The following is a 22,107-nucleotide window of genomic DNA, read 5'->3' as shown; positions in this document are numbered from 1 at the left end:
AGCTACTTTACTTTCTGTTTTCATAGGAGATTAAAGCTGCTTCTTTACGAACGTTAACGTCAATTGTCCACTTGGAGAGAACTCCCAAACTCAGCAGTATTATTGACTGTACTGGAACTGCCTCCTACCATGGATTTTTGCCTGTACTTGTGCGAAACTGTATCCAGGCCATGATTGGTACATTTTTGTGGTTATTATCCTGGGCACCTAAAGGAACCCTACCCCCTGCTTTGTCTGCCTTTGTTTAACATCCTGCCAACTTAACACCAAATTCTGAACTTGCTCTTTCTCTTCCTCTCTCAACTTCCCTTGTAGACCCTTCCATGGATCCATACCCTCACCAGTTTGCCACTGCTCTCTTCTCTTTTTTATACCATCTGGCCAGCTATGATGCTGGTGGCGAAGCCTTGGTCTCCTGTGGAATGATGGAAGCCTTATTGAAGGTGCTCTACTTACTTTTTTTAAATAAGTACATTTGGGAGGAAATTAACTAAGTTTGAAGTGGTTTACAGTGAAGATAGTTAGCATAAGAAAGCTTACCCAGAAAATGTTTTGCTTGATGCTCAAGTTTGGCCTTCTAGTTTTCTCATTAACAACTTTTAAGATCAGCTATTTCCATTATTAAGAATTGATCATAGTCCAGCGTGGTATAATAGGAGGCCCTGGGTACTAATTAAGATATTGCCACATCCCCTCCTGACCTTAAGCATGATAGGTTTTGCCATGTGCTAGGCCCCAGGCACCAGCTCTTTTCTCCCTGAATATTTTATTTAATCCTGAAAGGTAATTTATGTCCCTATTACCTCAGGCAGTTGAGTCTCAGAAGTGATAGAGCTGTCATTTGGCAAGCACCAAAAATCAAACATATATTTTTTCCTGCTGTACCTTGGTGCCTCCCTGAGACCCTAGACTGCATGTTTCCAAAAGAATACATTATTACAGCTTTCATTTGATTGGTTTTACTTTTTTCTTTCCCTAATAGGTCATAAAGTTTCTTGGTGATGAACAGGACCAGATAACATTTGTCACCAGAGCTGTCAGAGTGGTTGACCTTATCACCAACCTGGACATGGCAGCTTTTCAATCCCATAGTGGACTTTCTATCTTCATTTATAGACTTGAGGTATATGAGGAGTACTTTGCATATACTTAGATGTAGTGATTGCTATGCCTAGAAACTAATATAATAACCCTAAAGAGCCATGTTATCCCTTTTTTGTTTTTAGAAACCATTTCTGTAATCTGCCTGTGACACTCTTTTGTTATAATTTTTTAATCTCTATTATATATGTAGGATTATCTTACTATTTCCCCCTTGATCATAGCATGAAGTTGATTTGTGCCGAAAAGAATGCCCTTTTGTGATCAAGCCAAAGATCCAGAGACCCAGTACTGCACAAGAAGGAGAAGAAATGGAAACTGATATGGATGGTAATTAATAATTACTATTAGTATTGGTTCATTATTGATTCAGTATCTTCTTATTCCCACTAAAGTGTAAGCTCCATGAGATCACGATACTGTTTTGTTCACTGGTATAATCTTCAATAGTGCCTGATATATATGTCATAGGTGTTTAAATATATATTACAAAAAGATAAGGAGAATATAGACACTAAAATGGGACCCTGTGAAATTATCTGGCTGTTCTGAGAAGGGGGAGGTGGAAAAGTTGTTGGGTAGGGAACAACTTTTAAATCATAAAATCTGAAAGAAGACCAAGTATTCTTAATCTTAGTGTAAATCAGATTATGTCCTTTTTAAAAACTTCCCCTGGTGCATAGTTCTTAGTCATAGTACCCAAAATAAAAAATTGTTTCACTAAAAAAAAAATTGTTTCACAGCTATCCTACCAGCTTTCTTAGTATTTAATCTTGTCTTCATGACCCAGGATGTCATTACATATGTCTGTAACAATGCTAATAATAATGATATTAAATTTTTTATAATGGTTTTCATTCTTGACACTAAATATCCATAAGTTTTCATTCCTTTTTTCCCCCCAAACACAATTAACTATGTGCATGCTGTCCCTAAAGGGCCCTTTACCCAATTTCTATCTCTAGTCTGCAATGGGGAACTTGGCATTTAAGGTAATGGGTGTGGTCATGTGTTGATTAAAATGTGACATCTCCAAAATGTGGTATAGAAGATGATTTAAAGACTCTGTTCACAATAAATCAGTGGTTGCCAAACATAAGAAACCATAAGAATAGGAATAAATTAAAGTGCTTGCTAAAGATTTAGTGTAATGCTTAATTTAGTAAGTTTAAAAGTGAAGACTAGGAAATCTACATTTTTAACAACTAATTCTGGTGTTACGATGTACCTATAGAGAAAATTCACTGAAAATCAGGTTACAGAACCGTGAGTTTATGTCCTGTATGTCTGTATATGTATTTAAAAGATTGGAAGAAAATATTTCAAAATGTAAGCAGTGGTTTATCACTAATGGAGCTTTTTATTGTATTTTATATGCTGTAAGAAGTAATTTTGTATCTTGTACTTGATTGATTAAAATTATTCAAGTGTAAAAGTAGAAATGATAACTCACTTCCCAGCCACCATAGCTATTTTAGTGTAGTTCTTTTCAGTCTTTTATCCATATTCAAATATATGTTGATTTAAGTATATAGTTTTATAAAACAAGAAGATGAGAACATTAACATAGCAGTGTTCATTCAGTGTATCATAGTCATCCGTCCATATCAGTCTTTATGCTTCTTATATTTAAGTCACCCTCCAAAAAAACTGTACCTACTACCCACCAGTAGTAAAGAAATTACATATTTACCACCTTGTTCCCTTCCAAATTTGATGGGTGAGAAATATTGAAGGACTTCTTTTGTAGGGCTATTTTTAATTTGCATATCTTGACTAACTAGTGATATTAAATACCTTTCTAGTCTTTGTGGAAAGGTACATTTGACTCTTGAACAGCACAGGTTTGAACTTCATGGGTCCCCTTATAAGTGGATTTTTTCAGTGAATATATTATCTGTATAGTACTACAGACACTATATACAGATACTGTACACAATTGATTGACTCCATGGATTTGGAACCTCAGGTATGTTGGACTGACTGTAAAGTTAAATGCAGATTTTTGACTATTTGAAGGGTCAGGGCCCCTAACCTTCGTGAAGTTTAAGGGTCAATTGTGGTTTCATTTCAGTTTCAGTATTTTAATCCTTCTCCATTTTGATTCATCTCGCTGTAAAGAAAAAAATGTTCTCAAATAACTTTTCTTTGGTGGTCTGTTTTATTCTAATTTCTTTATCATAACTTTTACTTCAGTTACAGATGTGACTATGGAAAGTAGTCCCAGCTCATCCATCTCTATGGAGCACCGGCTGGATGTTGAATTAAGGGCATCAAGTTCTAGCAGCACTGGCATCTCCTCTGGCCCTGGCCCTCGTCCTGGTGTGTAGACATATAGAGACACAACCAATCACAGTGATTAAAATACTAAGCTAGTGAAGCATGGTCCTTTGGGGGAGCTTAAGCAGTACATTTGGAGGTTTGCTTCTTATGACTATGACTGTTACTTTGCATTCTGGTGTTCATTTTCTCGTAATTAATACTTACTTCATAGTATTATATTTTTTCAACTCTTCACGTATTGATTATTTTATCAACACATCCATGTTTGAGGGCAGATAATATTCAAAATGGGAAACAAGTATTAGAGTTAATCTTTTTACTTTGTGATTTTTCTCCTTAATACTTTAGACTTCTAGTATAATTTTGTGTGGTCCTTGGTGATTTATTTTTTCTCATTTTAAAGCTTAGGTAAATGTTCTTCCCAGCATCCAGAGATTTCACTTCGAATGTCTGCTAGTATTGGTATAGTGTATATGGATCTCCTAAAAATTTGTTTTATGTACCTGCTGATTGTACATAATGGTGAACCAGTATAATCCTCTTTCTCCCTTGCCAGGAGTCCAGTGTATTCCACAACGAGCCGCACTTCTCAAATCCATGTTGAATTTCCTCAAGAAGGCCATTCAAGATCCTGCTTTCTCAGATGGCATACGACATGGTATTGGATGCTAGATAATTTCTAGAAGGATGTTTGACTCTCTCAAGGATTGGTCCTTTTCATACTTTGTAGGAAAAGGACATGCCATTTTGAATAGCTTTTAGTTCTTTAGTGTTACTTTTCCTGGACCTAAGGATTGTTCAACTATTTTAATAGTGATTCATCTATTTTTTTCCTTTTCCAGCTTTTAGATGTGTTCACTTCCAGTCTGCCACCCCACTCTGTCTCTCCGTCTCTGTATTCTTTTATTCTTTGATCTACTGTTAAAAGGTTATTGCATAGACAAAGAATAAATAATAAAATATTAGGAGGAGACAAGTGGATACCATTAAGGAATCAAAATAGACTTGGTTTACTACTGTGTGGTATATGTAATGTATTGATCCATCATCTCCACCCATCAAACTACTACTGGACTGATCATGTTCTTCTTGATATTTTCTTTTCTCTTAGTGATGGATGGTTCTCTGCCTACCTCCCTGAAACACATCATCAGCAATGCAGAATACTATGGCCCATCACTCTTTCTCCTAGGTAACTGGAGTTGAACTTGTTTATACCAAGCTGGAATATAACCTGGCAGTGTTCTGTGTGTATGTTTTATATCCTTGCAGAATATTTGTCCACTGTATGATTTTGTATCTTTCTAGTTGGTGATGAAATAGAGAAAGATCAGAGTTCCTTATCAAATAATTATCCATTTGCAATGTATTGTGTCAGGCAAACATGATAACCATTACACTACAGAAACCTTTTCTTCAGTGTATTGCAATCAGTAATACTATTATACACTTGGCTTTTTATGCTACACTTAAACACTGCAGGTATAATAAGAAACATGTCTTTATTCAGTGGTTAACCCATGCGGGCTCAGTCACTTCAGTCATGTCTGACTCTTTGCAGCTCTATGGACTGTAGCCTGCCAGGCTTCTCTGTCCATGGGATTCTCCAGGCAAGAGTACTGGAGTGGTTGCCATGCCCTCCTTTATGGGATATTCCAGACACAGGGATCAAACCTGTGTCTCCTGCATTGCAAGCAGATTCTTTGCCGCTGAGCCACCAGGGAAGCCCCTGGTTTTTAGCCCCTAACCTTGGTCTAAAAAGCCCAATCAGAATGTTTTCCATTCTCAGAATTGAATGTCAAACCTGTAAGCTGTAGTAAAGAAAATTGTTTCTTACATATTCAGGACAATAAACGAGATATATATGCTTCTAGAATTCCCCTTAAAACTGTAAAGGGATTTAGTGGGAGGTGTAGAAATAGAGAATGCTTCCTGGTACCAGTAGCATGCATATTTTAATACTCCAGAGTGTCTGGAGGGAGTAGTTCTAGCTACTACAGGCTCAGATACTTAACTCCCTCACCAAAGCAATATAGGGTTTTATATATTAACTTTGTATCCTGTGACTTTGCTAAATTAGTAGTTCATAATTGTTGATCTCTTAAGATATTCTATAAAGTCATCATCTACAAATGATTTTATGTTTATAATCTTTATGCTTTATTTTACTTTTTGTTCCTGACCTCAGGGGAAAGCATTCAGTCAGTATTTCACCATTAAGTTTGAGGTTTGCTTTAAAACAAAGTTTGAGGTCAGCAGAAGATTTTGTGTTGAATGTTTTGCTCCTCTTAATCAGATTGAGGGAATGTTCCCTTGTGTTACAGCAACTCCATTTTGACGTGGAGAGACTCCTCCCAAGGTTAGTTTCAGATGGAAAAACTCCTGACAGTAGTTTGGTATGATCAAAGAAAGATTTGTTACTCAGTTGGAGAAGTCCCAGGTAAAGGGGCAGGGAAGGATGGCTCTCTCTTTGGGAGAAATCCCCCAAACAGAAAAGCAAATGCACAAGTCTTTATTTATAAAGGGGAAGTTTAAAAGAAGCAGCAAGAAGATACTTGTTCTTGTGGTCAGGGGTGCGGAGCAGGTGAGCCCTCTCAGGATGATGCAGGAAGCATAAAAGCAGAATTCCTTCTTTAAAGTCTTAATTCGTCCCTGGCATTTAAATTAGCATAACAACCTGACAGGTTCCCTGTAAATAAACTTGTACTTGAGAGGGATGAAATTTGCAAATCCAACCCAAAATAATTAGTTCAACAATTATTAACTCCATAAATGATAGTGTAGAGCCTTTCACCCCAGGCAGGAGATGGCCAGGGAAAGAAGTTAATGGGCGACTGAGAATCTCTTGGAGTATTTTAGTAATATCATTAGCTGTTTTGGTTTGTTGTTGTATTTGTTGAACTATCTTTCCTATTCTATAAACCCACATGCAGCAGGAGTCCCCTTTTAAGGTACAAGCTGCACTTTGAAATACCAATAGGTAGTTTAATGCTTATCTGTTATCAATTATCATAGCAAGTAGATTGCTTTGTCCCTCATTAAGGGCTTCTAAGACCTGAGCTGTTCGGTTTATGTAGTTGGCCAGGAGTTGGGCAGTTACCTGTGTAGCCTCTAGAAGATGAATCTGTTACAGAATGAAGACGCCTAAACTTCTGTCTGTAACACCAAAGATGGTGGTGAGGGCCAGTATAAAAGGTAAAAAGATGTCCCACTGGTATTTGATGTTTCCCTTCTGTAGCCAGTTGGTGGAATACTAGGAAGAACCTGAAGGGGAAGTAAGTGAGGAAGCAGTTGGTGAGGTTGTAATGTCCTGCTGCTGTCCATGCTAAAACCCACTAAGTAAAGACTGCCTCCTCCCAAATTCTACCTCTGGCTTTTCTGGCACTCTTTTATGCCCAACTATGTCCCCTTTAACTTCCTCAGCTGCCCTTTCTTCTCTCTCATCTCCTGTTTTAGCTTTGCCACAGTTTAATCTGTTCAAGTCTGCATATGCCCTGTTCTTAGCCTACCATAAGATCTCATGTCACAACTTTTTGAGAGAATTTCTCTGTATGCTCTTTTAAGATGCCTGTTGTATTATCAAATCTTTAGTTTTTTTTAACAGGTGTTTTTGATAGCCAACTATTACCTTATTTTTAAGAGACCATTTGTCTTGGATTGTTGCTATTTTATGGGCTTGTGGATTCTAGAATTTGATTTTAAAGAGTTATCTAAATTCTTTTAAGAGTTAGTTGCTTAGTTCCATCTGAAGCTGATTGGTTTTTCTGTGTTCATTCTAATTCTTAATCATCTATTAATTTTAAAGGAGTATTTAAACTGTCCCCCTTGCACAGTAGCATTGTGATGCAGCATTATAGTTAGACCTCCTCAAAATGACCCTGTTGCACAGTAGCATTGTGATGCAGCATTACAGTTAGACCTCCTCAAGATAACAGACTTGATGATAGAACACTAATTTTAGTTTATGAATACTCAATTTTAATAGCTCCTTAGAATCTAAATTCTAAGGAATTTGTACAAATGAATGTCTACTGAAGAGGCTTTCATATACCAATAGAAACCCAAAAAAGGACTTATTTCCATAAGTTTATATAGCTCATCAGAAATAGCAAAGGCCATTCATAACTCTTGGTCCCAGTAATTGTCATGTATCTGCCATTTCATTAGTATTTGATGAGAGGAGTTCTGTTCACTGTCTTGAACTGAAAATCCTCTGCTTTCTTTTAGATCTTAGGTATCAGCAGTTATGAGTTTGTTTTATACATGGCTTATGGATATTGTATATGCATGTACCTTCCTTGTTAAGTTTTAAAAGCAAACTTTAAAAAAAAATCTCATGTGTTAGAAAGCCTTGTTTTAATTGTTCCTAAAGATTTAATAACATGTCTAGAATCGGCTTGATTGGCTTGATTCCTTTCTGTTACCTGGTAGTATTTTTTATTTTAAAAATTCTTGTAATAGTCTAATCTGCTGTCATTTCTTGAGAGTTGATTTTTATGACATCTTATAAAAGCACTGCACTTCATCATGCACTTCACATAGTTTCTAAAATGTTATTTGTTCTGAATCCAGTTAGGTCTTTTTTCATTGCTGATAAATATTACTCTTTATTAGATTTCCCTTAAGTTTGTAAACTTTTTTCAGTCCTTCCTGAAGACTGGTTGTTGGTTTTAATTATTTGTGCTTTTTGCTTGTAGTTTCACTAAATTCTGCTTTTTTTGTTACTAAGTATTTTTTCTAGCTTCTCTTTTGGCTACTTTTTAATGAATGCAATAATGCTATACTGTTTCCTCTTGCATAGACTTTTTGCCAAATTCTAGAATCATTAATAGAAGTCTTAGGGCACATTTCTCAATATTGTCAAAAATTGGTCAGATTAATACCCAAGGACTCTTAACATTCCTGGTATTTTTAAATTGCTGAAAGGGCTTTTTAGAAGATATTTTGTCCATTTTCATCTGTAAATTTACATTCATTTTAACCCAGCAAACTCACAACCGCATCATACATTTGTTTCCTGCATAAACATACAAAAAAGAGTTTATTTTTAAATTTATCAATTTTTCCCACTATGGACTGGTTTGTATACAGGGTGGTACATGTATATAGTGGAATGGTATACAGCCATTCAAATTGAATGAGTTGTAGTGAAATGGGAAAGATAAAGGAGATTATATCATGTGTATTACAATTGAAAAATGAAGTTAACCTCATTCTTGTAAAAATTAAAATTTCAGTTTTTAGTCATATATTTTTTCTTAAATGTTGTATATTTAAGGTGTACAACACAATTTGATATATATAGTGAAATAATTTCTACAGTTAAGCATTATCTCCTCACATAGTTTCCTTTTTTTGTGTGATGAGAGAATCTGAAATCTGCTCTCTTAGCATATTTATACTACTCAATACAATATTATTAACTATATATAATTGTCATACCTATACATTGCTCCATACAAATCTTAAAAGATTAATCACTAAATTCCTAATAGTGATCAGTCTCTGATGAGCAGTATCAAGAACTTTTACTTCATACTAATTGTGTACATTTAAATGTTGTACATTGAGTTCTGGGATTTTTTTATGTATGGTGCTGTTACTTTGGTTTGAACCTTTGAAATTTTGCTTTTAATACTTGTGAAGAATCTCTCAGTTTCTTATATTTCTCATCTCTTTTTAGCTACTGAAGTGGTGACTGTGTTTGTATTTCAAGAACCATCATTGCTTTCCTCACTCCAGGACAATGGATTGACAGATGTCATGCTACATGCACTGCTTATCAAAGACGTGAGTCTTTTCTGCTGCTCTGTAAAGAATTCTCAGTGCATAACCCCTTTCTATAAAGTACACACACACACCAAAAGCAGTCTTATGGCATGAAAATTCTCTCTTCTGTACGTAGTATTGAAACTATTGGAGGATGAGGGGAAGGGATAGTTAGGGAGTATGGGAATGACATGTACACACTTGCTGTAGTTTAAATGGATAACGAATAAGGATCTACTATATAACAGGGAAATATGCTCAATATTATGGAACAACCTAAATGGGAAAAGAAATCTGATAAAGAATAGATACATGTGTATGTATAACTGAATCATTTTGCTGTGCACCTGAAACTCACAACATTGTTAATCAACTATACTCCAATATAAAATAAAAAGTATTTTAAAAAGAAAAGAAACTATTGGGGTCTGGTTATCAAGATTCTTTTTATCTCTCTGTGCAGTACCCCTGGCCAATGTTTTCCCAAGTCTGCCTGGACTCTTCTAAATGTCTTCAAGCTCACTTTATCTTCTCTCTAGGTTCCTGCTACCCGTGAAGTCCTTGGCTCCCTCCCAAATGTATTCAGTGCACTCTGCTTGAATGCCCGAGGTCTGCAGTCATTTGTACAGTGTCAGCCTTTTGAACGTCTCTTCAAAGTTCTCCTGTCTCCAGATTACCTCCCAGCCATGCGGAGGAGGAGGAGTTCTGATCCTCTAGGTAATTCATGAGAATTTACTTACAGTAAATAATTGGTTTGCTGTTGTGCCAAGATTGAGGTGATTTCCAAGCCACCAATTGGCAAGGAAATTGTTTCTTCCTTGATCTCACTTCATGTCTCTGGCTAGGTGTGTGTTTATTGGGAATTATCGCCATACATTCTATTGCAGGTAGAAAAGAATATTTCATCCTTTACCTGTGTTCATAATATTTCCTTACTTCTCAGCAGTTCACTGTTAAATGTACTGTTACAGCACTGTTGAGGAATAGATATTAGAAAACTAGCAGTAGATTTTCAGGTCTACCATCTAATCTTTACCAACAGGAGATCCTGGTAATTTTCTTTTCTAATATCAAAGTCCCTAGGATAGTCACAAATGAATAGATTTCCTTCTCAGTGTATTTGAGGCCAGATCACTGAGGCATAGCAATAAGGTAGAGTTTCAGAAGGAACCCAGTTTTCAAAAATGTGCTTTGTCACCACTGTAGCATTTTAGCCATTATCATTCTTTATCAGGGCAGTCAGGGTTAACGGTTTATGCTCCTTTCTTTTCTCACGCTGTCTTCACTCTTCAATACTAACTCAGACCTTGACTGAGAGTACTAGAGTATAATGTAGCATACATGGTTACTTTTAAATGTGTTTACTAGACTGCTCTCCAGTGATTTGGTTGTAGAAGTTGGTATGATTTCACTCGAGAAAGCATGACATTAGAAGATCAACAACCACCAACTCAATTTCTCCTTTCCTCCTTAAATTGACACCAAAAAAAAAAAAAAAAATAGTTCAAGCTCTGTTTTCTACAGCCTAACAGTTCCATTTTTGGCTTTAAGGGGATACTGCCTCCAACCTAGGAAGTGCTGTAGATGAACTCATGAGACATCAGCCTACCCTCAAAACAGATGCAACGACTGCGATCATCAAGGTGGGAAATGATACAGCCATGATCATGGGCATGAGAAAGCAGTGGAGTGGGAGTTTTTAGGAAAAGGCATGGTATATTGGAGGTCATTTGGATTCTTAGACTGTGCCTATAAGAGGATTATGTCTGCCTCATTTCCTCCAAGTCCTTCGGTTGGTCCTTTGTCCCTCCCCCCCAAAAAAGTCACTTAAGTATTGCATTCTTGTATAGGATATTAAGAAGTTGTTGAGGCTTAGCTTCTGTTTGTAAAAGCATATTACCCTTTCTAATCTTTCTTGCTTGGGTTTTTGTTTGGGTTTTTTTAATTTCACATTTACTAGTTGTCTCTTAGGATTATTGAAACTGGTATATGAGTTACTGGTGGTTGGTGAGTTAGAACATGGAGTCAGGTCAGTCAGTCAATCACTTAACAGCCATGTGATCCTGAAGAAGTTATTTAAATTCGTAGGACTTCCAATTTCCTTCTTGTAAAATGAAATTAATGGCTACATGCCAGAAATAGTGTATATAACATTTAGTTAAAGTGTTTTAGAAGGAGAAGAGGGCGTCAGGATGAGATGGCTGGATGGCATCACCAATGCAATGGACATGAATTTGTGGAAACTAAAGGAGATGGTGAGAGACAGGGAGGCCTAGCGTGCTGCAGTTCATGGGGTCGCAAAAAGTCGGACATGACTGGGCAACTGAACAAACAACAAAAGTGTTTGGGCACTTCTGTATATAGCACATAGAAAGTGCTCCAAAAATGTTAGTCATCTCCCCATTCCTTAATTACTAATAAATAATCTTGCTTCCTTTCCCTTTCAGTTACTTGAAGAAATCTGTAATCTTGGAAGAGACCCTAAATACATCTGTCAGAAGCCATCAATCCAGAAGGCAGATGGCACTGCCGCTGCTCCTCCCCCAAGATCTAACCATGCTGCAGAAGAGGCCTCTAGTGAAGATGAGGAGGAAGAGGAAGTACAGGCCATGCAAAGCTTTAATTCTACCCAGCAGAATGAAACTGAGCCTAATCAGCAGTAAGTGTTCACAAGACAAGTTCTCTAGCCTTGTGATCTTGAGCATGTTGTTTTCACCTGTTATAGATGAGAGTTGAATTAGATCTGGTTGTAAGGTTCTTCCAGCCCCACATGTCTTATAATTTTTCTTTCTTTGATTCTTGTGTGTCGTTTGTGCTTTGGTGTTTGTTTTGGTGGCCTTAGCAAGCTTGCTTTCTTAAATGCTGTTCATGAAATTCAGTCAGAATTCAATATATCAAATTAAATGACCTTCCTCAGAGGATTTCCCTTTGTTGATTTTGTATTCCACATCATTTACTGCTTGACTGTTTCCATAAGAGAGCATGTATCTCCTAAGAAATTTTTAGGAGTTACAGGGATTTGCTGATTGGTCTTTGTTTATTTGATCTGTTCATTCCAGATAAATCAGAAGGTTTTGGAATGTACTATATGATTGTAGTCAGACACAGTAGATTTTCCTTCTTCTATTTATTTGAGGTTTATTCTACATAAAAATTGATTTCCTGGATGGTAAGATGGGGATAGAGATGATAAAGACTGCCAGTGGACCTGGTTCTTTGAACTTACCATGTTTGCATGCAAGGGATGAAAAGCAATAGCTGTTGCTATAACTCTTAATTACTTTCGTGCTAGAAGTAGGTGTGATCCCTCTGGACAGTCATGCATTCACTTACTTAATAAGTGCTCTTTTGATGTATATATAGAAGTCATTTTGAGAAAAGCATGATCATTTTAGGCGTGGATATGAATGGGTTTGTGCTGATCTTGAAGGGTGACTTGGGACTTAAGATTATGGTGGAATAGACACCAGGAGTGAAGGTCTAGAATCCAAAACAAGTATCCCCTCTTGAAACTCTAGAAAGTAATGAAGTATGTTGCTTTCTTGGTCAGATATAGTTTCCTTATCTGAGAAGGCAACCCTACCTTCATCTAATGCCATCTTCTTCTGTTTTGATTAAAATGTTCTCTTTCTGGAAAAGGAGAAAGGAGGATACACTGAAAGATTGCAGGACTTCACTTGCAAAGGAGTTGGAATCTTAATGCTTCATTCCCACATCCTGGATTGTCAGCCATCCTGCTGGCATAGAGTTCTCTTTCCTGACAACAAACAAGGGAATGATTTCTTGAATGTTAGTATATGTGGTGGTTTTGAGTCAAACTATGCACATTCATCTGCATATAACTTTTCTACCTAGACTCCTTATATCTTTTGTCTAACATGCCCAGATTTTAAGCTGCCTTGATAAATTGACATTTTTTTTCAAATCTTCAAATGTCTTCACTCTGCACACTCTTCTTGGAATATCATGTGTCACTGTATCGCTTCTCAGCCTTTTGGCTAAGATCAAGTGTAGTATCATGTGTCACTGTATATTATCTTCATATTTATCCCCATCCCCAAATTACCTTCTCTCCTTTTCTATCTGCCAAATTCCTGCAAGTTCAACTCAAATACCTTATTCTTACAGGAAATTTTCTCCCAACAGTTTTGTTAAAAATTATTTATATATTCTCTAGTGGTTTCCCCCACTAATCTGTATACTTCTCCAAAGGCAAGGACAATGTCTCATCCAACAGTATATCCCAATCACTTTGTATATAGTAGATAATCAGTCAGTAACTGTTTACTTAGTGGTTGATAGAATGAATCAAGAGTATCAGATTAGGGGGCTTCCGTGGTGGCTCTGTGGTAAAGAATCTGCCTACCAGTGTGAGACACAGGTTTGATCCCTGATACAGGAAGATCCCACATGCCATGGAGCAACTAAGCCCATTTGCCACAACTGTTGAGCCTGTGTTCTAGACCCTAGGAGTCACAACTACCTAAGACCATGCACCCTAATGCCCAGGCTCTGCTAATCTAAGAATCTCACAAATATTGATACATGTAATCTCACAAATATTGATACATGTATACTTTTCTACTTCTGCCACCTTCACAAGCTTCATTTGGGTCATATGAGGATTATTAGGGCTGAGAGAGAATGCAAAAGACTACCTAAACTCAACTTACATTTTGAAAACCACTATCTATTAAAGGCAAATCCTTTTTTAAAAAAAATTTATTTATTTTAATTGGAGGCTAATTACTTTACAGTATTGTAGTGGTTTTTGCCATACATTGACATGAATCAGCCATGGGTGTACATGTGTTCCCCATCCTGAAACCCCCTCCACCTCCTTCCCAATCCCATCCCTCAGGGTCATCCCAGTGCACCAGCCCTGAGCACCCTGTCTCATGCATCGAACTAAACTGGCGATCTATTTCACATATGATAATATACATGTTTCAGTGCCATTCTCTCAAATCATCCCACCCTTGCCTTCTCCCATGGAGTCCAAAAGTCTGTTCTTTATATCTGTGTCTCTTTTGCTGTCTCACATATAGGGTCATTGTTACCATCTTTCTAAATTCCATCTATATGCATTAATATACTGTATTAGTGTTTTTCTTTCTGACTTACTTCACTCTGTATAATAGGCTCCAGTTTCATTCACCTCATTAGAACTGATTCAAATGCATTCATTTAATAGCTGAGTCATATTCCATTGTGTATTTGTATCACAGCTTTCTTATCCATTCATCTGCCGATGGACATCTAGGTTGCATCCATGTCCTGGCTATTGTAAACAGTGCCGCGATGAACATTGGGATACACGTGTCTCTCAATTCTGGTTTCCTCGGTGTGTATCCCCAGCAGTGGGATTGATGGGCTATGGCAGTTCTATTTCCAGTTTTTTAAAGAATTTCCACACTGTTCTCCATAGTGGCTGTACTAGTTTGCATTCACACCAACAGTGTAAGAAGGTTCCCTTTTCTCTGTACTCTCTTCAGCATTTGTTGTTTGTAAACTTTTTGATAGCAGCCATTCTGACCAGCATGAGATGGTATCTCATTTTGGTTTTGATTTGCATTTCTCTGATAATGAGTGATGTTGAACATCTTTTCATGTGTTTGTTAGCCATCTGTATGTCTTCTTTGGAGAAATGTCTGTTTAGTTCTTTGGCCCATTTTTTGATTGGGTTGTTTATTTTTCTGGAATTGAGCTGCAGGAGCTGCTTGTATATTTTTGAGATTAATTCTTTGTACGTTGCTTCGTTTGCTGTTATTTTCTCCCATTCTGAAGGCTGTCTTTTCACCTTGCTTATAGTTTCCTTCGTTGTGCAAAAGCTCTAAAGTTTAATTAGGACCCATTTGTTTATTTACGTAAAGGCAAATTCTTTTATCTCCCTATCCCAGATAGTTGTCATGGTAGAAAAATTTGCAGTGAGTGCCACCCCCTCCTCAAAAGTATGTTTGTATCCCTCCCCCACCCTATGCAGAATTCTTCAATGAAACCCCAGATAAATTCTTGTCTCCCATGCCTCCATCTCTTTTCCGATGCCTTAAAATGATTGCTGATTCATGTCAATGTATGACAAAACCCACTGAAAAAAATAAATAAATAAATTAAAAAAAAATGATAGGTAATTTTTTCCATTAATTAATTTTACATTTCCTATTTCCCTGCCTTAAAATGAGGCAGCTGCCTATCTTATTTCTGTCATTCAAAGAGCAAGTCAGCCTGTTATAGAACATATAAATAGAATAAATGGAGTCTTACATGTATATCATATGTAATGTATATACTTTCTTATTTTTGACTTTTGTTGCATAGTGTGGTTTTGAGATTCATCTGTGTTGTCTATCAGTATGTTGTTTTTGTTGCTGAGTAGTATTGCATTGCATGAATATACTACAGCATTTATCCATTTGTCTGTTGATAAACTTTCAAGTTTTCAGTTTTTTTTCAGACTAAGACAGTGTTCTTTTCCCTTGTTGTTTTTTTCCCACTGAAATCAGCAGTATTTGAAAAAAAAGTGATTGTATTTGATCTTGAGACACGTGATTTGTGCTAGAAATCTGGAATAAGGAAAGTTAGGCACTACAATCTACCCCAAATACATGGAGCTCTGTTCTACATTCAAAGACATTCACCACAAGTAGTACTAAATACTTATTTGTTGGCCTCTTTCTTCTGCCTTCTAAATTGTTTGAGCTCAGCGAAACTGACATTGCTGGGGGTGAATATACTTGCCAGTAAGTAACCAAGCTTTTCAGTTGGGCACCATGGTTTATTTTTGTGATTGATTTCATTTATTTTGCCTAACCACCTACCCTGAACAACTTGAAAGAAATGGGTGACATAAATCCATGTGCCCTTTGAAACTTGAATGAAAACTGTTTGAGTTTAAAGGCATCAAATGCAGAGAAGCAGTTCCCTGAATTGTGTCCCACTGCTGCTGCTGCTGCTAAATCGCGTCAGTTGTGTCCAACTCTGTGCAACCCCATAGACGGCTGCCTACCAGGCTCCGCCGTCCCTGGGATTCTCCAGGCGAGAACACTGGAGTGGGTTGCCATTTCCTTCTCCAGTGCAGGAAAGTAAAAAGTGAAAGTGAAATCACTCAGTCATGTCTGATTCAGCGACCCCATGGACTGCAGCCTACCAGGCTCCTCCGTTCACGGGATTTTCCAGGCAAGAGTACTGGAGTGGGTTGCCATTGCCTTCTCCGTGTGGCCCACTGAAAGGGCTCTTTTTGCCAAAGGCAGCTGTGTCTCCTCAGAAGTGGGAAGAAAGACCTGATTTTCCTACCCACCCATCCACTCCCCTCCCCACAAAAAGCCAAAACATGACATCTCCTGTCCTATACCCATGTACTATGACACTCAATTGGAATCCTCCTCTACATCTGATTACAGGCTCCAGCATCCTAAATACACATGTAAAATTAAATTTGGGAATGTTTGTTTTGGAGAATGGGGAGAAGCAGAAGTTTTTAATTTGACAGTTAAGGTAAATTATTTTGCTCCTTATAGGAATGCAGTCTTTCATTGTTTCAAAGATGCTATGGGTCAAAGTTTCATATGAGGTTATGATTTCCTTAAAACCAGTTAGTAGGGGGATTTCTGAGTTGATCATTTTTACTATTCCTATATGATGTCCTGAGCCTGGAAGGCAAAAAGTTGATGATAGGGGGCAAAGTAGTTACTGAACAAGTTTGTTCTTGGAGTTTAAGAACCACTGTTGGTATGTTTTCTCTCTTGTTCTCCCCAATTTCCATCTAGCAAGTGGAGAAAGTACCCAAATCCCATTTCATGATAGTTACTTTGGCTCTTTGCCCTTTTATTTGGCTTCTGCAAAGGGGCAGGTATCTCCCTGGGCTAGAGCCACATCTATAATTCTTAGTTGTAGAGATTCTCTCCCAAGAAGGTGCACTTAGGCTGGGGGTGGTGTATAATTGGTGTTAGTAGCAGTGGTTCTGAGGAGGTTTATAGTCAGGGAAAGGTTTGCAGTCTTCCCAGGGAATCCTTTCATTCCTGGCATATATATAGGTCCTCCCTTTGTAGAAAGTTCTTCCCCAGATTCTTCATTGAGCATGTTCACAGCATCCTACCCAAGCTCTCGCTCTGGATGTTTTAGCTCTAAAGCCATTCATCTTGCCTCTCCACTCTCTTTGCCTAGTCTCCATTTTGCTGCCAAATATCCTTATGCCTGGCAAATCTTTGTTCACATTTTATCTTGCTCAGAGGTGAAAATTACTAGTTTCTTGTCAATTTTTCTGCCTTCTCCCCCTACCTTTCCCTTCTTCCATTTCTGCCCTTTTCTCCCAAAGGCCTATGTCCAAAAATTTCCTTTTGCCTCAAGTTTTGTCCTTTCCTAGGGTTTATCTTTTAGTTATATTTTGTTTTAGTTTTTGGGGTTTTTTCCCTCTGTTTACTTCTTACAAAAGCCAAGATGGGCTAAAGACTGCATTTTCTGCAGCTGTGGCATTATTGCAGCCTTCTTATCTTCAATGCATCATTGAAGCATATGAAGCAAAAGGACATTATCACAATCTATAGATAGTTCAGGAAAAGCTTGTTAGAAAAGGCAGCCTTGGGTATAGCCTCCATCTTGGATTAACTTCATCTGTTCTGAATAATTGATAAATCTAAGCATAGAATCTTGACTAAAATTAAATTCCATTTCCTGTTCTTTATAACTTTAAATCTGATGTAAGAACATGTTAAGATGTTTGTGTATTTCTTTCTTTCTAGCTCCTTTCTTCAAGCAAATATTTAAATAGTCTCTTAATTGACCTTGCTTATTTTTTATATTTTCATATTGATGAATTCCTCTTAGAGTAGTTTGCCTAATTTAGAAGTTTCTTTTGAGATACATACAAATGCTGTGTTTGTGAAAGTTTGGTTTTTCCTTTTGTGTTCTCAACCTACTCAGGCTAGGAGACCTACCTTCAGAATTGATTTCACCTCTTTTCCCTTTTTTCTGTGCTGTATACTAGAGGATATGTCTTAACTGAGAGAAAAGCCTAGAATTTCATTATTTCCTTTTCTTCTCTTTGCTCTCTTACACTGGTATTGTGAATTTCTGTGTAACTCACTCTTTTCTCCCTTAACAGGGTTGTTGGTACAGAAGAGCGTATTCCTATTCCCCTCATGGATTACATCCTTAATGTGGTAAGATTAATGATAGGGCAAACTGAGTAAAGATGTGTGTTTTTCTGGAAAATGTGTGGGGTTACCAAATAATTTGATGACTTTAATTTTACTGGGGCCCTTAAACTTCAGAGCAGTGGGTAAAGATATACAAAACTTGTTCTGTGAGATTGATTTGCCAAAACTTAGCTAGCAGTCCCTTTTTTGAAGAGTCCCAATTTTCTATTCATTTCCCTTGGGAAACCAAACAGAAGGACAATGGGCTTTGTTAGGCCAATCTAGTATTATGTTCTTTGAATGTGTCCCAACGTGTTTTTTTCCCATTACTTGCCATTTTTCTCATTAACTTCTTTCTCTTTTACAAAAAAAAGAAAAATTTAATGTGGTGTTTTCTTTTAACTTGCTGTGTGTCTCACAGGAAAAAGAGTTTGAATTTTCCCAGAATTATCTGTAAGGGGAAGCCCACTTAGCATTTGTTCTAGCCCAATAAGCACTTCCAGACAAGACGTCCAGAGATGGTTTGTCTTTTGGCTGTGTGTTTGTTGGCCATATTTTACTTTCTTACCCTTACAGAATACTTTGTTTGGTCTGAATCAGTGTTCCAGGATTCTAAGTTTCATTTGCATTATGAGCACATTTGAAGGAAAGTATCTATGTTGTTTACTTCCAGGGAGAGGCAACATATTCTCATGTAAGAAGGACTAAACAAGCAAATTAAGAGATTAAACCTGATTCTGTCACTAATTCATGGTGTGGCCATGTGCAAGTCATTTAGCCTCTCTGTGCTCTCAAATTATGTGACTTGAGGTGTAGCTGAAAAGATAGATTGGGAAGAAGTTGTAATTACTCCTTATTTTCTGAATGTTTAGGTTTCATATAATATGCCTATCCCTATTTACCTGATTATCCTAGGAAATACTGATTTCATGACTATAAGGTCACCCCTATCCTTATTCCAAGCTAGCATTTTAGTTCCAAGTGTCAGGCTCTAACTTTATTTAAAATTTTCATTACCCAGATGAAATTTGTGGAATCTATTCTGAGCAACAATACAACTGATGACCACTGCCAGGAATTTGTGAATCAGAAAGGACTCTTGCCTTTGGTTACCATTTTGGGTCTTCCCAATCTGCCCATTGACTTTCCCACATCTGCAGCCTGTCAGGCTGTTGCAGGTGTCTGCAAATCCATATTGGTAAGAAGCATCTGACCAAATACTTTCATTTCTTTTAGAAATCAATTTTGCAGTACTTCTATATACATGTTTTTACCATGGTCTCCCCTTCAACTAAAACATAATGAAGAAATTTGTGGTTATGTACTACAAGTGGATTTTGTGACTAATAGTGTGCCATGTTATTTCTCATTGAAAAGTCAAGTGTTCTTTTTCCCTGAGTTTGGTATGTAGTTCTAACATACAAGTTTTTTGGAAGGGAAAATGTAGCTCCAAGAAAGCTTTGAAGGTGGGTTTTAACACAGTCTGGTACTGTTTCACCATGTATTTTTTTTTCCTTTGTCAGGCTTGATAGTTGTGTATTTTAAGCATGGTTGACCTGTAGTTTATTGCTCAAATTTTGCCCAAAAAATGAAGTTGCTTTAAATAGCAGTAAAATAGACATAACACGATAATTACCACTTTAGCCATTTCTCAGTGTATAGTTTAATAGTGTTTAGTACACCACATTGTTGTGAAAAGCATCTCTAGAACTCTCTTCATCTTGCAAAACTGAAACTCTGCACTTTAAACAGCTTTCAATTTCCTTCTCCCTATCAGACCCTGGTAACCGCCATTCTACTTTCTGTCTTGAATTTTGACTCCTTAGGTATGTCATGTAATTTGAATTCATAAGGTATTTTTCTTTGTATAACTGATTTAATTTGCTTAGCATAATGTTCTCAAGATTCATCCATGTTGTAGCATATGTCATAATTTTCTTCTGCTTTTAAGGGTGAATAATAGTCCAGTGTATATATAAACTGCATTTTGTTATTGATAGACAGTTTTAGTTGCTTCCCTTTATGAATGGTGCTGCTACAAACGTGGATGTGTCCTCCAGACTCTGCGTTTGTGTATATTGAAAACACTTAAGATCTACTCTCTTAATAAATTTCTGATATATAACATAGTATATATAATTAGCTAATTATAGTTACCACAGTATACATTAGATCCCCAGAATTTATTCATCTTATAACTGAAAGTTTGTACCCTTCGACCAGCATCTCCACAACATCCCCCAGCCCCTGACAATCACCATTCTACTCTCTGGTTCTGAGTTTGACTTTAAAATGAGATCATACCTGAGACACTGCTTTCAGTTTTTTGGTTATCTACCCAGATGTAGGATTTGCTAGATCATTTGGTAGTTCTGTTTTTAATTTTTTGAGAAACTATTTTATTATCCACAGCAACTACACCATTCCACATTCCAATCAACAGATTCTCTGCATCCTTACCAACTCTTGTTATTTTATAGTTTTTTGATACTAGCCAACCTAATGAGTATGGAATGAAATCTCATGGTTTTGATTTGCATTTGTCTGTTGTTTAGCAATGTTGAGCATCTTTCGTGTGCCTGTTGGCCACATGTCTTCTTTAGAAAAATGTCTGTTCGGGTCCTTTTCCCAAAACAGTACGTTTTTTCCCCAAGAACAGTACATTTTATTTGACAACAGACTTCACAGTTTGTCTCAGTTGTGACATATGTAGATGGCTTTAGATTGTTTTTTGGTGGTCACCCATACGGAACAAGATTTTTCAGTCTTCAAAATAACCAAGGCTCAAAGAGATTGTGCGTTTCACTTCAGTTCACAAGTAACTGTGTGTCTTCCATTTATCAAATTATTTTTGGCATAGATTTCCCTTTGAGGTAAAAGAGTAGAGATGAAGCCATTCCCCAGTCTCAAAGAAGTAAGGTGTTGCCGGCTGGTGTTTCTCAGCAGGCTGGCACATCTGTATTTCTTGTCTAATTCTTCTCATTGGCCTGGAGCAACTCTTCATATTTTCTCTACATAGCCTAGCACTTTTCCACCCCCCTGGTTGCCTGATGGTTTCTTTCTCTCATAAGCCTGGAGTTTCTAAGGATAAGGCAGAGCCCATTTTTTTCATCAGGTTTGTTTTTTGTTGAGTTACAGGAGTTCTTAATATATTCTGGATATTAATTCCTTATCATAAATGATTTATAGATTATTTTCTCCCATTCCATGAGTTGCTTTTCACTGTGTTGATAGTGTCATTTGATGTGAAAAAATGTTTTAATTTTTATGAAGTCCCAGTTTGGTTTTTATGGGGTTTTTTTTGTTGTTTTGTTTTTGCTCTACTTTCATTGCACGTGCTTTTGGTGTTATACCTAATAAATCACTGTTAAATTCAGTGTCATGCAGCTTTTGTCCTATGGCTTTTCTAGGTGTTTTATAGTTTTTAGCTCTTATATTTAGGTCTTTGATCTGCTTTGAGTTGATTTTTTATGTGGTGTAAGGTAACAGTCAACTTCATTCTTTTTCATGTGGGTATCCAGTTTTCCCAACACTATTTGTTGAAAAGATTGTCCTTTCCCTATTACACCCTTGTCTTGGTAACCTTGTCAAAAATCATTTGACTATGTATCCAAGGGTTTATTTGAGAACTCTGTAATCATTGGTGTTGATGTCTGTCTGTCTTTATGCAAGTACTGCAGTGTAAGATAGTTATATCTATTCGGGATCCCTAGAAATTCTATATGAATTTCAAGAGAGAGATTTTTTTGTTTCTGAAAACAAAAGTCATTGGGATTTTTATAGGAATTGGATTATATCTTTGACATTTCTTTGTTAGCTG

General features: G+C 36.9%; 1 protein-coding gene and 1 pseudogene across 14 annotated transcripts in view; both read left to right on the top strand.

Moving 5' to 3' along the window:
* The window catches only part of HUWE1 (HECT, UBA and WWE domain containing E3 ubiquitin protein ligase 1), a 153,149-nt gene that overhangs the window by 68,388 nt on the left and 62,654 nt on the right, over positions 1 to 22,107 (top strand). For all 14 annotated transcript variants that reach the window (XM_043897309.1, XM_043897308.1, XM_043897311.1 and 11 more), the window contains 13 exons: positions 27 to 177; positions 316 to 443; positions 983 to 1,123; positions 1,326 to 1,431; positions 3,298 to 3,423; positions 3,941 to 4,042; positions 4,496 to 4,576; positions 9,068 to 9,174; positions 9,693 to 9,870; positions 10,705 to 10,796; positions 11,601 to 11,812; positions 18,254 to 18,311; positions 19,309 to 19,485. In XM_043897309.1, the coding sequence (XP_043753244.1) occupies positions 27 to 177; positions 316 to 443; positions 983 to 1,123; positions 1,326 to 1,431; positions 3,298 to 3,423; positions 3,941 to 4,042; positions 4,496 to 4,576; positions 9,068 to 9,174; positions 9,693 to 9,870; positions 10,705 to 10,796; positions 11,601 to 11,812; positions 18,254 to 18,311; positions 19,309 to 19,485 (1,659 nt within the window). The remainder of the gene's footprint in view (positions 1 to 26; positions 178 to 315; positions 444 to 982; positions 1,124 to 1,325; positions 1,432 to 3,297; positions 3,424 to 3,940; positions 4,043 to 4,495; positions 4,577 to 9,067; positions 9,175 to 9,692; positions 9,871 to 10,704; positions 10,797 to 11,600; positions 11,813 to 18,253; positions 18,312 to 19,308; positions 19,486 to 22,107) is intronic.
* On the top strand, positions 13,132 to 13,224 carry LOC122690909 (annotated as a pseudogene).

The sequence above is a fragment of the Cervus elaphus genome, chromosome X, assembly GCF_910594005.1.
Source record: "Cervus elaphus chromosome X, mCerEla1.1, whole genome shotgun sequence".
NCBI lineage: Eukaryota > Metazoa > Chordata > Mammalia > Artiodactyla > Cervidae > Cervus > Cervus elaphus.
The sequence above is the reverse complement of the archived record's forward strand: the minus strand, read 5'-3'. Positions and strand labels throughout refer to the sequence as shown.